The sequence below is a fragment of the Plecotus auritus genome (assembly GCF_963455305.1).
Source record: "Plecotus auritus genome assembly, chromosome: 9".
Taxonomy (NCBI): domain Eukaryota; kingdom Metazoa; phylum Chordata; class Mammalia; order Chiroptera; family Vespertilionidae; genus Plecotus; species Plecotus auritus.
The window spans coordinates 83,498,470-83,514,390 of NC_137783.1; the positions used below are offsets into that span (position 1 = coordinate 83,498,470).

The 15,921-nt window shown below is 36.6% G+C and overlaps 1 protein-coding gene across 2 annotated transcripts in view; it reads right to left on the reverse strand.

Moving 5' to 3' along the window:
• The window catches only part of RDX (radixin), a 100,141-nt gene that overhangs the window by 13,201 nt on the left and 71,019 nt on the right, over window positions 1-15,921 (reverse strand). Inside the window, exons 14-15 of one of the 2 annotated variants that reach the window (XM_080687073.1) lie at window positions 14,827-14,987; window positions 6,192-6,244 (exon numbers count right to left, since the gene is read on the reverse strand). In XM_080687073.1, the coding sequence (XP_080543199.1) occupies window positions 6,192-6,244; window positions 14,827-14,987 (214 nt within the window). The remainder of the gene's footprint in view (window positions 1-6,191; window positions 6,245-14,826; window positions 14,988-15,921) is intronic. The other variant, XM_080687074.1, reaches the window with a different exon arrangement.

Sequence of the window (15,921 nt, forward strand, 5' to 3'; positions counted from 1 at the left end):
GTTCTGATCGATGGCACACGCACTTTCTGAGCAGCATTTAAAAACATACCAAGAAGTGGAAAATTGGGTCTCTGAATGGTTTGCCTCAAAACAAGAAAAGTTCTATTGGGACGGTATCCACAAATTACCTGAAAGATGGGGGAAATGTGTAGCTAGCGATGGACATGACTTTGAATGAAGCACTTTTGATGTTTCTCTTGAAATTATCGTGTTTTCTTTCATTACAAAATCCACATTATTAACCGATACACGTAGTAAAACCAGGGCACATTTTAAATACTGTATCAGAGCTCTGTTTCCTGGCACTGGGGCAGGGGGGGTTTACACAGGCTAGCCACCTCTCTGTCTGGTAATTCTGTGCAGTCCTCCACCCTGGGGTCCTTGCCATCCTCTCCTGGACCAGATCACCTCTCTTGCTCTGGCAGGACACACATGGTGGTGCTCACCAAGGTTCTGTATTAAGCCATATCCTCACACGGTCCCGGGGGGGATTTCATCGGACACTCCATCAGCATTCAAACTAAAAGTGTCCAAGGAAATGTCAGTCCACCCACACCTGCTTCACCGCATGATTTCCTGGTGTTTCACTGTACCATCTTCTGAATCTCAAACTTTCTATTTCTTCAGTATAGACTGGCAGGTCCACTACTCTAAGTCTTTGTGTGCCTTGATGTGTTTACATATATAGTTCCTTCCATCTGGATAGTCTTCCTATCTTTGCCCCCTGACAAAAACAACTGGTCCTTAAAGACTTGGCTTAGGGATCACCTCCTCCACGAAGTCTCCCTGGAGCCCTCCAGCAAGACTAGGTGCCTTCCTTCTGAGATTCCAGACCTACCCATCCCATTCATTTAACAAGTAATATTGAATATCCACCATGTGCCAGGCAGTGGTGGCTCTAGCACTGAGCACATACTGCACAAAACAGCAAAACTCCTACCCTCATGGAGCTTGCCTTCTAGTGGGAGAAAACCGGTAATGAACAATAAATAGGTGAAATATGTTAATAAGCTATAGAAAAAAATAATGAAAGCAACTGGGCAGAGGATACCGGGCAAGGTGCACTTTTAAACAGGGCAGTAAGGGAAATCCACATGTAAGCAAAATCCTGCAGTTGGCATAAAAATATCTGGGGGAAAAGGCATTCCAGCTGAGGTAACAGGAACACTGGCTAAAGAATAAGGAAGCCAGCTGACTTCAAGGAGAGAAGGGGAAGTCGGCAGATGAGGCCCCAGAGTGACAGACCAGACTGTGATTGGCTCTGCATGGCCATGGAGAAGGATGAGGCTATTGCTCTGAGACGGGAAACCTGAGGGAATTTGTGAAGCAATGGGATCAGATTGACCTTTTTAAGGCACTTAGACTGTAGAATAGCAAAACAGAAATCAAGAAAACCCATCAGAAGGCTCTAATGGGAGGGTGATCGCTGTGAGGATGATAAAGTAAGTGGCCATATTCTGGATATCCTATATAATAAAAGCCTAATATGCAAATCAGCCAAACGGCAGAACAAACAGCAGAATGACCGGTGGCTAACATGCACTGACCACCAGGGGCAGACACTCAATGCAGGAGCTGCCCCAGCCCAGCCAAGGCAGGTGCCAGCAGGAGGCCCCCAATTGCCCCACTGGACACCTGAAGAGGGGGCAACCAGCGGCAGCGGCCAGGCAGTTGGGCCAGCGAGCAGGCGACGCCAGGCTGGCCAAAGTGGGTGCACACGGGGGCCCCCCGATCACCCCGACAGTCACCCCACAGATCAGCCCTGATTGCCGGCGAGGCCTAGGGACCCTACTCGTGCACGAATTTCGTGCACTGGGCCTCTAGTATTGTATATTTTGAATGTTGGACCAACAGTTTAGGTTTGGGTTGGATGTGGGTTAGAAGAGGAAAATAAGAGTAACAAACAGTCAAAGTTTTGGCCTGATTCACTGAAAAAAAAAGATGGACTTGCCATTTATTCGCTGATGCATGAGCAAAGCTGTGAGGGGTAGAATTCTTGAGTTTGGTTTGACATAGTAAGTATGAGATGCTTATTAGATATCAAAGTGGAAATTTCAGGTAGATACAAGCCCAAAGTTCAGAAGACAAGTCTTACTGGAGACTCACGGATGAAAGGAACACCGGATAAGGTCACTAAGAGAGCCAAGTGTAGACCTGAGCCTTGGAGCACCCCCATATTAACAGGTTGAGAAGGGAACCCCATTTACCCATAGAACACAAACACAAATTATGTCTACTGGGCATAAACTGTAAACTGTTTACTGCTCTTGACAGACCACACGCTTAACACAAGGCCTGGCACACATTCTAATAACATATGCAGAGCAAGACCTTCCAGGAGTCACAAGTAAAATCTTTAAAAGGTGAACAGAAGACATTAAAAATGGAATCCAAAGGACTTGGGTACCAACATTATCATCCATACTGACAGACGAACAAAAATATTATGAAAAACAAATGACAGCAGTTACTATTTATTAAAACCTTTAATATGCCAAACTGTAAACAAAGTATTTCATGTATTTTATTACAATCAGTGCTCACAAGATCACAATTGTTACTCTCATTTAAGAGACAAGGAAATTTAGGTTCCAAATGGCTGAGTGGCTTCCCCAGGTCACACGGATAGTAAGTGGCTGGGCCTTTTGAACCCAAATGTGGGACTCCAAACCCATGTGATTATCTGTACATTATGCTACCTCACTTCTACCCCAAACTCTCTCTGAATGCCAATCAGACAGGCTATGCATCTAATGTGCTCTGAACTGATAAAACCTAGAGCTTAGGATCTTTGGTAAAACAACAAAAACGTGTGCTGAAGCAGCAGGAGAATGTGGGAAAGATCCTTGTACCCTCGCTGGGGAGAGCAATGGTACATAGCTTGACTACTCACAGTATCTGAGCTTTTCTAGAAAAACTGCAGACACAGTGGGGCACTGGGCGGCTGAAAGGGCACCAGAGGATGGTGAATTCTGAGCCTCTCATATACCAGCTCTGAGTTCAGTGTGAATCTTGGGAAGGGGAGAGGGAGACTGTACATCACTGAAATGGATGTTTCTTCTGATTAGCATGAGATAGCATTATAACTTTTGAAACAAATCTAGGCTGTTTGTGGCTCAAGAAAATCATTTGAGAACTTGGCCCAAGTTAAATATGAGAGCTAGTTTACAGACACAAAAGAAAGCCCTGAAATCAAAGGACATTTTAACTTCAGGAAGAATTACAGTACTACACTGAATTAAAAGATGATGCATATGCCCAGCTGGTGTGGCTCAGTGGTGGAGCATCAACCCATGAGCCAGGAGGTCACAGTTCGTTTCCCGGTCAGGGTACATGCCTGGATTGCAGGCTCGATCCCCAGTAGGGAGTGGGCAGGAAGGAGGCAGCCGATCAATGATTCTCTCTCATCATTGATGTTTCTCTCCCTCTCACTTCCTGTCTGAAATCAATAAACATATTTTAAAAAGGGATGATGTACATATATTGTAACTTAGATGTTATGTTAAAAAAACTCAAATTGATCTACTTCCTTACAAATCAAACAAAACAGGCAGAATCAATTTTTTTTTTCTAAATACTTTTGCTGTCATTTGGTGGCATGGTAAAGTGTCTTACATTATGTATTAGAATGTTGAGCGATGGTCTGAGTTTGTCTTTTGCCATTTTAACAAAAGCAGGCAAAAGAAAACTCTAACCACTGAGGAAATGGTGGTAAAGTAAATTAAAAACAAAGAAGCTACCCAAGTTAGGGAGGATACATGGTAATGGAAGGAGACTTGATTTGGGGTGGTGAACACACAATACAGTGTACAGACGACGTGTGGTAGCACTGTGCACCTGGAACCTGTATAATTTTGTTAACCAGTGTCACCTTAATAAATTCAACAAAAAAGAAAAAAAAATAATGTAAACAAGTGCTTAATAAATTTAAGGCAAAATAAATAGGTATCCAGTCCCAGACATTAAAAAAAAAAAGCTACCACAGTATACTTAGAAAATCCTGCCATACTGATTTGCTTCTTTTTAAAAATAATGTTTTCTGTTATAGAATTTGCAGAAATCAGAATATTAGTTACTGGCAGAACTTTTTCACTTGGGCTCTCAAAAATGAAACATTATGACCACTATAGCTGTGTCACCTTTTAAGCAAGCCTGACATACACAGAAATCCAATTTATGAAAATCATACAATAAGCATACTACTATTTAATTTTTAAATAAAAAAGTACACCTACATCATTTATGTAAAACAGTCCTATATTTTAGGAACGTGTAAGATGTAGAAAATCTTATATAAAAGTAACCTATCCACTGATGATAACGCAATTTCTTAAAGAGGATAAAACACAGGCAATGTTTGTATAAGAATACATCACAGTCTTCCTTGAAACAGAAAAGGCTTGGTCAAAACAAATATTCAGGGGGGAAAGGAGACATATGTGATACTTTAAACATACATGCTCATCAGAAGTTAAGGTGCACATATTTTTGTACTGATATGTAATGATTTCTAAAATACACAGTATTCCCTGAAAGAACTGCAAAACCGTGTTTATAGAATGCCATAACTTATGTAAATAGCAAAAACTACATAGTACATGTATGCTTGTGCGTGTATAGGTAATCTCCAGAAAGAGGCACAAGTTGAAAACAGTAGGCTCTGGGGAGACCTAGAGACTAGGCAGGGGTGGGCAAACTTTTTGACTCGAGGGCCACAATGGGTTCTTAAACTGGACCGGAGGGCCGGAACAAAAGCATGGATGGAGTGTTTGTGTGAACTAATATAAATTCAAAGTAAAGGAGTGGAGGGGAGAGCAAGAGAACCGGATAGAACAGCCGGATCCGGCCCGCGGGCCGTAGTTTGCCCACGGCTGCACTAGAGGATAGAGAAAGGCTTGTTTTAAATGTTATCCTATTGCACCTACTGAATTTTGTTTTATGTTTATGTATCACTCTTTTTGTAGGCACACTTATATTAATTATATTTTAAAAGAATTTTAATGATTTTACCAAGTGTTTTAAACTGAGGCTTTAGCCATAAAATATATGACTTAAAGCACCTTCATTATTGGGCAACTTTGTAATATAATACCAGAAGCCAATGAAAAATATACTCTCCTAAAAATACCTGTAATTTAATACTTTTCAAGTAAAAAAACAACATAGTTTTAAGTGGAGCTGGAACTTAACGATTTAATGCTTTAAAAAATCTCTAATTAAAAATATACTAAAAAAAATCCTTAGCTCCTGGGAGCAGCCCTGCCTTTCCCTTCTCCCTGCCCCCAAGCCCAGAAAAAAAAAAATCCTTAAATATCCCAGTTTTCTGATGCTTTGCTATGATACAAGCTATTATACATAAACTTGCAAAAAGCCACACAATTAACAATTGTTAGAAGGAAATTCTACCTGTACTGCTTAAGATAATGGATATCCTGCTATGTAAAGTAGAAAAATAATTTGTAGTAAAAAACTGTAAACTTAATGGCAAGTTAAATGCAGTAAACAAAAAAGGCCACTGAGAAAACTTTAATTATGTTTCAATATTGGCTATTCTAATATAAACCATTATCAATAAGGTTGCTCATATTCAAAAGACTATTATAAGAAAACCACATTTATATTTGATATGAAAGGATATGCAATTTCTTAGTGGCAGACAACTAAGTCAACAAATCTAAACTATTAGCTGGCCTACGTAGCGATGGATTTATACGTTGTGGTGCTCCCCAACAGCTGCAATTTACAAATGAAAACTTTTCCAGCCTTATTAGTTAATATCATGCTTATTTGCTAATTGGCACCTACCAAGTGACTTCTCATTTCTCTAACCCCTGAACATTTTATCTCATTTTTTCTTCCAGTATTTTACTATTATCTTAATATGAGTCCATGTCTCAACTCCCTGACTTAACAATTTCCACAATAAAGTCACAGGGTCTCATCTATCTCCCATAACTCTTAACAGTGCTTTGCATAAATAGCCACTACCCTGTGTCTGGAAGAATGAATGACTATATGTACTTATGTATTACTCTTTTACTTTATGAGGGAAAATGCCGTGCCTCCTTGTTGTCTCCCATTCAGCATTCCTTTCATAACACTATTAAACTAAAAACCTTTTAAATTTCTAATATCTAAGAACTAAAGCATAATGGTTCAAAAATAAGAGGTGGTAGAGAACATTTTCTTACCTGTAGACATACCAGTAATCTGGATGACATACTTGCTTCCAGTCTTCCTAATGCTAGGGAACATTCCAAAAATATTAATGCCAATAATCTCCTCTAAAGATGTAAACCTCCTTTTCTAATGGATACAGTGTCTACAGTTGATGTGCAAAGCCTTTGACACAGCTTATATCCCCCAAACTCATCATAAATATCCTTAAAACATCAGCTTGTCTTAGAATGTGATGTGTCCTAGTACATGAAACTATATTATAAACTTTCAGATGATTAGGTTTGGGTTCTAATTCTAAGTTTTATACTGCCTGGTACTCCATTTTTACCAAATGGAGGTATTTTTCTCAGGATATTTTAAGAATACATATAAACTACCAAATAATGATTTGTTTGTACCCACCAACAAAAACATTTTCCATACTTATGATCAACTACTTTGAAAAGATACTAATATTTCTAGAGGGGGGGGATGATAGTTCAATCAACTTAAAGTTCTAGGAAACAAAAATGAGCTACTGTCAAGTACTATCTACATACCAGCAATAAGTTGTTATATTTTACAAAGCTAGTGGGAGGAAAACCATCCACTTGTAACTTAGATTACCAAATATTCTATTTACCTATATTCAAACACTTTCATAGCCTAAAAATTGAGAAATATATTGTATTAGGAATTATATGGGGAAAATAACAAAAACAAGAGGAAAAAATACATCATTTGAGCATAAGCAGATGCATCGAATCACACCTCTAGAAAAGCTAAGTTGATGAAGCATGATCAAATATGATCCCGAACTTGAAAACACCTATAGAAATCTCCTGTTACTCAAAGCTGTCAAAGCCAGTGATTGTGTGAATGTTCTGAGATAATCTTCACTAAGCTGTTTTGGTGAATATTACTTCTTCATAATGATCTTTTAAGAACAAGTTTCCTAACTCCTTAAAAACCTGTTTTAAAAAACCCGTCAAGTGTCTTCTAGTCACAACACAATTAGGACCATCTGGGAGCAGAAAGGATATTGATAGAACTGTTGTTGTAAGCATGCTCTGTGGTCAACTATAAGCCAGTACTAAAATCTGAAGTACATGGACACTGACGTTTGGGGTCAGGCATTACATTTTGGGGCATTACATTCCAGACAATGCATCTGGAATAGAAGTGTCTAAATCTGACTCCAGAGAAATGTTCTGAAATCATCTAATTCAGAATTATGAAACTGCTTATAAAACTTAGACAAGAGGGAATAACATCTGGAATTAGAACTCAGAATCCAATCTATTTTTTCTTGGGTGTATCTCCAGTTCTTTTGTGCCACAGAAGAACCCATCCCCAAAGGTTGGATGAAAGAATAAAAATGGAGGCCTTAACTGTCCCAAAAGAGGTCACTTGAAAAATAAGCAGAAGAAAAAACATTACTACAATCTGCAAACATGAGAGCAAGTTACATCCAGACATTTCCTTTAAGTTCTCAGAAGATAGTGATTTGTCGTGACCACAGCCTTTCTTCCGGCTAATCACAGTGCACACAGTTCTACTACGCTTTCTTTATTCTCTGAACTTCTTAGTAGACCTTACACAGCAGCATGAATGTTGCTTTGGACCTAAGTTTGGTAATTGTTCCCTTCTGTCAGTCAGTCCCAAAGGCACCAGATGGTTGTAAATCAGACCCAAACCACCTCAGGATTCAAGGCTCCATAAATCTGACCCAACCCACACCAGCTTTACCATCCACATGAATGCACAGTGACCCACTGTCTATTCCAGTCAAGATGGTCTTCTCTTCATCCCTCGATTCTAACCAGTGTACATCATATCCACCCTGGTCTGCCTCTCTTTAGTAATACATATGCTTCATCAAAATTATTCTTCCTCCTTTAAAACACATGAAGACTAAAAGCGCAGGCAACAAAAGAAAAAATAAATTTGGCTTCATCAAAATTAAAAAATTTTGTGCATCAGAGGATATTATCAACAGAGTTAAAAGGCAACCCCCAGAATGAGAGGACATTTGCAACTCATATATCTGATAAGGTATTATTATCCAGAAAACATAAAGAGCTACAACTCAATAACAACAAAAAAACAAACTCAATTTAAAAAAATGGACAAGCAAGCCCTAACTGGTTTGGCTCAGTGGATAGAGCGTCGACCTGTGGACTAAAGGGTCCCAGGTTCGATTCCAGTCAAGGGCATGTACGTTGGTTACAGGCACATCCCCAGTAGGGGGTGTGCAGGAGGCAGCTGATCGATGTTTCTCTCTCATCGGTGTTTCTAACTCTCTATCCCTCTCCCTTCCTCTCTGTAAAAAGTCAGTAGAACACATTTTTAAAATAATGGACAAAATGTGAATAAAAATTTCAGCAAAGATATAAATATGGTGAATAAGCACATGAAAAGATTGGTTCAACATCACAGAGAAATGCATCCATGGGAAATGCAATTCAAAACCACAATGACATACCACTTCATCCATTAAAATAGCTATTATCAACAAACAAACAAACAAACATAACTGTTGGTGAGGATGTGGAGAAACTGGAACCCTTATGCATTGGTGGTAGGAATGTAAAATGGCACAGCTGTTATGAAAGACAGTATGGCAGCTCCTAAAAAAATTATACATAGCAATCTCATTTGTGGGTATATAACCAGAAGAATTGAAAGCAAGGACTTGAACAGATATTTATACACCAATGTACACAGTAGCATTGTTGGCAAGTGTTAAAATGTGAAAGCAATCCAAATGTCCACTGATGGATGAAAGGATAAACAAAATGCGGTACATAAATACAATGGAATACATTCAACCTTAAAAAAATAAAACTCTGGCACACGCACTAACAGGGATGAACCTTGAAAACATTATGTTAAGTGAAATAAGTCAGACACAAAAGGACAAATATTATGAATCCACTTATAAGAGGTACCTAGAACAGTCAAATTCAGAGACAGAAAGTAGAATAGGGTCTAAGACGAAGGAGGAATAGGAAGTTAGTTAATGGTTAATGGTTAATGAATAGAGATTCTGTTGGGATGCTGGAAAAGTTCTGGAGAGGAGAGTGGTGATAGTTGCAAAACAATGTGCATGTATTAGTATTACTGAACTGTACACTTGAAAAATGGTTAAAATTTTATGTGTATTTTAAATATACAAAAAATTCAAACCCAAACTTCTAACGCCATTGAACTTCTCAAATATTTATACAGATTATTATGGATTATGATACTTGAATGGTTTATCAATTGGGTACAGAACAAATCTTCCTATAGAGTTGGAAAAACTTAAAATTAGGCACTTTTTAAAAGAGATCTTTAAATACTGACCAGTGTTTAATATTTGAGCTATAAAATGTAAAGTAATTTATCAAAGAAAAAGCATATTTGAGAAACTATACTGTGTATTCTTATTCTCTCTCCGTCACTAATTTTCCTCTATTGATCTTCTTTATGTTGTAGTAGTTTCCTTCATCACAAAACTGCATCTTTTATCCAAAATAGCTAAAATTTTAAAGTAAATAATAATACAAATGGAATGATGGCATACAGATTCAAATGCTAGGCCTGAATTACAGACTTTTCAGTATAAACAACAGGAAAGGGAGAAGGATATATTGCCTTGTGAGTCTAAGGCATACATGCATTTCCAGGTCTAAAACAGAAGTTAAAATATCTTAACGTGTAAAAAACTAAAAGAGATATTATGGCATACATTATAAAGATGCAAAAATTTCATATAATAAATCCACACTTTATCAAAAGGAATTCTTCCAAGGATTGCCACATAAATCTCGGAAACTCTGATCCCTATTACCACTCGGAAGATAGACTGTTGGCTATATTGACTAAGTAAAAATAAATTAAAACCAGTATCACTATTTTTAAGAGCAAACTAAATGACATGCATAAATATCAAAGTACAACTAAATTTTAAATGAACATTAAATAAACATAACATACAAATAATAAATTACATGATGGAAGCAACTGACTAGATACAAGCGCGGAGGAATCTGGGCATACAAATAATATGAATCAACAAAATGGTACTGCTATTTTAAAAACAATCTAGTATTTGTAACAGATTAAGGCAAATGGTCTAGGAGCTAAGGTAATATCTGAAGTTCCACATTTTGAGATAGACCATCACAAAGGGTCGTAGCCATTCTAATCTGGTTTCTATCTCCCAGAACATAGCTGGTACTTAATGAAAGCATACTGGCTACATGAAGATCATTAAATAAAAACCTGGAACCATGTAGCAGCTAAGGAAGTCCAGAGCCAAACATAAACCTGAATTTAAAAGGTGTGCCACAGGGTAATTATCTCAGTCATGATCTTTGACCTTAAAATTCTGTGGAAAATAGTGATGGATACTTGAACTCCTACAGCAGTGTATGTAACCTGAACTCAGAAGTCTCCTATCACAGAGTTAAAGAAAGGTCAAAATATTGAGGCAACCAAGCAAGAAGTTATGATTTCCAGAGGGAAAATGACAGCTCTTAAAACCTTGAAAGATGGACAAGTTAAAAAGTAGGTCCACTAGGAAAAAATGAGAGTTGAGATTATTTAAGTGAAAAAGTCAAGGGTGGGAAAGTGATAAGCTTTGATAAAGGAAACACTAAGAGCCAATTTTTCCTGGTTACCAGTGTAGAATGGGAGATTGCCTTAACATTTTATGAAGTTATCAAAACATCTGCAGAATCCACTGAGCTTTTGAAATGTACTAGAATACTGTCATTCTACATGATAAACCACATCAGAACATTTGATGCATAATCCTCTAGTTAAAAAAAGTACAGAATAAGAAAATGCTAAAGATCTGTTCACTTAGAACGTAAGAAACTTGTCTACCAGTGTAGCTCCGTATTTAATGTTTTCCCTTATCCTTATTAAAGATATCTAATCAGTTCAGTAAATTAATGCTCAAGGCCTTAGCTGGTTTGGCTCAGTGGATAGAGCGTCCACTTGGGGAATGAAAGGTCCCAGGTTCGATTCCAGTCTAGGGCATGTACCATGGTTGCGGGCACATCCCCAGTAGGAGGTGTGCAGGAGGCAGCTGATCGATGTTTCTCTCTCATCGATGTTTCTAACTCTCTATCCCTCTCCCTTCCTCTTTGTAAAAAATCAATACAATATATTTTTAAAAATACTAAAGGTAGTAATTCCTTATACTTCAACTTTAAGCTTTAGATAAAAAAAACTAATTGTTTTCATCATACAAAGAATGGGAGGCTTTTGGATCTAAAATGTTTTTATCTTCATTTCTAACAAGATCAAGATAATCAAAACTGAGAAAGTGGTAGGCATACTTTATTTTTAATCAGAATACTCATATTGAAACTCTTTTCTAATAATAATTGGGAGTGAGAGTTCCAATTTGTTCAAAGACACTTTGTAAGTGAAAATTCTAATTAAGAAAAATTCTGGTTAGATACAAAGCAAAATTTCACAAAATTTTCCCTTCTGACAGGATCAGAAGAAATCACTACCTGCCTTTGAGAATAGCAATAAAAAAGTGAGTTAAATATTACTATAGCCTGGCCTGCATGCTCAGTGGTTGAGCATCAACCTATGAATGAGGAGGTCACAGTTCAATTTCCAGACAGGGCACATGCCCGAGTTGTGGTCTGGATCCCCAGTGTGGGGTGTGCAGGAGGCAGCTGATCAATGACTCTCTCTCATCACTGATGTTTCTCTCTCTCTCTTTCTCCCTTCTTCTCTGAAATCAATAAAAATATATGTTTTTAAATATTGCTATAAACCGAGAAGACATTTGGCTTTTCCTATTTTTACACTTAGCTCTTACTTAAAAATAATATTTATGTTAAGAATTATTAAGAAGCTTTAAAAAAAAGTTAACTTCTAGATTTATGGTAACTGCTATGTAACACTACTTTAAAATAAGAATATGTATTTAAATAGATGTACTTTGTGTTCAGTTCTTTAAAGAGTATTAGCATTTTAAGTGAGATTAATTAATGACAATGAAACTATATCTTCCTTAGGAAAAAGGAAACTAAACACTATACAATAAAAACAATGACTGAAAATCCTGATTTATGTTATCAAAAGAATCTATTTATCAATTTAATTTTTCCACAGAATTAATAAGCACTATTATTTCCATATTAGAATAGGTATAATTTAGGGGAAAGAGTAACTCCATGAGGTTTTTGACATTTTTCCTAACCACTTTTCATTTTTAAGATGAGATTGTAATTTTAAGGAAATATACCAAAAAAAATCCATGTTAAATAACAACAGTGGACCTTAAAGGCATGAGCTTTTGTCACTTTATTGTTAACCAATGAATGTTATCCAAAATTATAGATGTAACTGTAACTTAATTGTACAACACAAAATTATGCTATTGGTAAAAGCCTGCTGGAATTTACCGAATACTCATTAATATATTTTTACATTGCTATATGAACATGTGCTCTCAATTGCTAATAATAAAAGTTATAATTGGTTTAATCACTATGAAAATCCATATCGCAAATAGTTTTTCCTGTTTAGAAAAATTCACACAGCTTTAAAAATGGATTAACTCCATTTTAATCCTAATCTACAAATAGATTATAAACAGCCAATATAACTGGTAATTTTTCAACACTGGTATCAAACTCATGTAGCAATGGTAGTGTACAATATTCAAAATGAAAAAAATTAATAAAAATCCACGTTTTCCCCTGTCATGGCAATTGCTTTAATGTTTTGGAGAAGCATGGCCAGAAGGTTCACCATGCCTTCCTCTACGTGCTGGAAATAGAAACACTTTCCTCCACAGCGTTTTGAAGCATGTGCACAACCACTGTACTACAGTCACTTCAAGGTTAACCAGTTATATTTTGTCCTACAAAGTCCAAAAAATATATTAAATGCAACCTTTCCTTTTCATAATGTCTGCCCAGATTAATCCTTTTAAAGTCAGCAAAATCAAAAAAGCACAAGAGATATTTTCAGACACAATTTGAATCTACTGTGCATGAAAATGTCTTAATAAAATGGCAATTCTAATAAATGTCAATTTGAATGCATAATACCAAATAAAAAGTAGCTGAACCACACAGAGAAAAAAAGGCTTTCCTTATTTCCAAATCCAGATGTTTACACAATAAAGAAAATGTTAGAACATGTGAATATTAGAACATCTTTCAAACTGGAAAGATTTTTTCTTAAGACATAATTGAACTTAGTATTGCCCAAAATTATAATTTCTAAAACAGGATTCACAAACCAAATTTAAGTACTCTTAATTAGAAACTGGGGAAAAAAAGCATAATGATTTAGGAACCAAATATGCTAAAATGATCATGTAACAATTATATCAAGAAATGAAGGTACAGAAACTCTTCAGATGGTACAAGGCAACATCTCTCTCTCTCTCTCTCTCTCTCTCACACACACACACACACACACACACACAACTTCTTCAGACATACAACACCTCTCCAGGGAGATTGTATACCAGTGAAAGCTTACAATTTTAATACAATTCAGAGTCCTACAATTCAGCTCAACAAAAAGGCAGCTAAAAATTTAGCATTCCAAGATATTCTGAGGGAAAAAGAAATCTCAAACATAGTTGTTCATGATTGAAAGTACTATACTATGCTTATAAAACATTAGCTTGAACAACCAGTCATTGCAGGTGCAGTAGTGAGGTAGTGTCACTGTCGCCTCAGGGGACTGATGTTTGCATATGCTGCCCTTTCAGGAAGGCCCAAGGTTTTTAATGATTATAATCAATTACCAACAAATGCATGTTTTCTTTTAGTAAATGTCTGTCTAAACTAATATATGAGAGAGCAAAACTTTTTAACTCAGACAACTGTTATTTGCAGGTAGTATTTCACCAATACACTCTCCTAGGGCACTACTACCTGCTCTCTACACCTTTGTGAATTGGTAGGCAAAGAAAACCAAAGGATGACAGAAGATGAAACACCAATCAACTCAGCTGTCAAAGATGACTATAAGGAAGTATCAAATACCCAATAACGTAATAAAATTGGGATTTAAAAAATTAACCACCAGTTGCACACTACAGTTAAACTTTCTTATCCTTTCATAATTCACAGCCATCTTGTACACAATGTTCAAAAACTGTGTACCTGTGACCTACCCTCATTTTAAACACTGCCAATGATCTGTATGGTGGCAGAATTATGGCTATAGGCATGGCAAGATATGAGAAGGGCACACTGAGAAAACAATGAAAAAGAATGGGGAACTACATGCAGGTAAAATTTGAAAGGGACAAGGGAAAAACCTAATCATTCAGTAAATCACCATCATCCTTTGAAATGTACACAGTGCTTAAATCACACCTACACATTTGTCAGACATGATAATTAGTGTTAACCTTCAACAGAAAAAAAAAAAGAAAAATGCAAAATATGAAAGGTGATGAACACTGTTCTCCAGTCCCTGGCTCAAAAGAAAAAGAAAACCAAGCATGATGTCACACTGCCTTAACGCTGAAGAGCTCCCCTCAAATATGTCTTTTAGCCACCACAGTCAAACTGGTGTAAGTGCTTTGGCAAGGTGGGATGCATTCCATCACATCTGCAAAGGCCTGCTTTTCTCTGTTGGTGGTTCAGCTTATGAAGAACATGTATGCAAAATAACAGCTCTCACATTGCTTCAAACTCATCAATACGTTGCTTTGTATTGCCTTGTCGAATCTGTCGCAGAGTCTTGTACTTATCACGGCCTGCTTTAACATTCTCAGCATGAAGAACATCATTTTGTGTTTTCTTAGTTTCATCTCTCGCTTGAGCTAATTCTGAACTTAATGCCTATGTTTAAAAAATTAAAAAGTATAAAGATTATTTTTCTTAGATTTTCAAAACTTAAGAAAAAGGCTTAAAGACAATATACACATAAGGAATCTGCTTTTTAGTACATTTAGCATTCCATTGTGAAATCTTTAAAGTCCGTAAGTTTGTTTTACTTTTAGTAATCATGGGGACCGTGGTTAGGAAAGAATACACATGGACTTCCATTTCTACACCCATTAACCATTACGATTTTGTGTATTAATCTAAATTTACTTGACCACAATACTTGAAATGACTACCAAAAGAGTTAATGTAGCCATCACAAAATAATGTTACTGTAAGATCTAAAATCTATACCATAAGCTTTGTCCAAAAATCTTAACATATTACAATAATCACCCTATTCTCTTTTCTTTAATATCTGAACATTTCACCAATTAAAAAATTAGTGAACTTAATGAGAAATAAGCCTAGAAATATTAAAATATCCTATTTTGATCTAATTGTGATTAGATCAGTAAGTAAATAATTCAGATTATGTAATGCCATACAGATAATCTATTACATTACTGCTTTTTATTTTATTTTTTTTTAATATATTTTATTGATTTTTTACAGAGAGGAAGGGAGAGGGATAGAGTTAGAAACATCAATGAGAGAGAAACATTGATCAGCTGCCTCCTGCACACTCCCCACTGGGGATGTGCCTGCAACCAAGGTACATGCCCTTGACCAGAATCGAACCTGGGACCCTTGAGTCCACAGGCCGACGCTCTATCCACTAAACCAAACTGGTCAGGGCTACATTACTGCTTTTTAATATACTAGTATACTTTGTTTAAAAATGAAATTCATTTGTTTTTTAAACACAGCATTAAATATTTTCTATCTTTAAACATGGGTAAACCTAGAATAACTGCCTGGCTGGCATTGCTCAGTGGATGAGCATCAA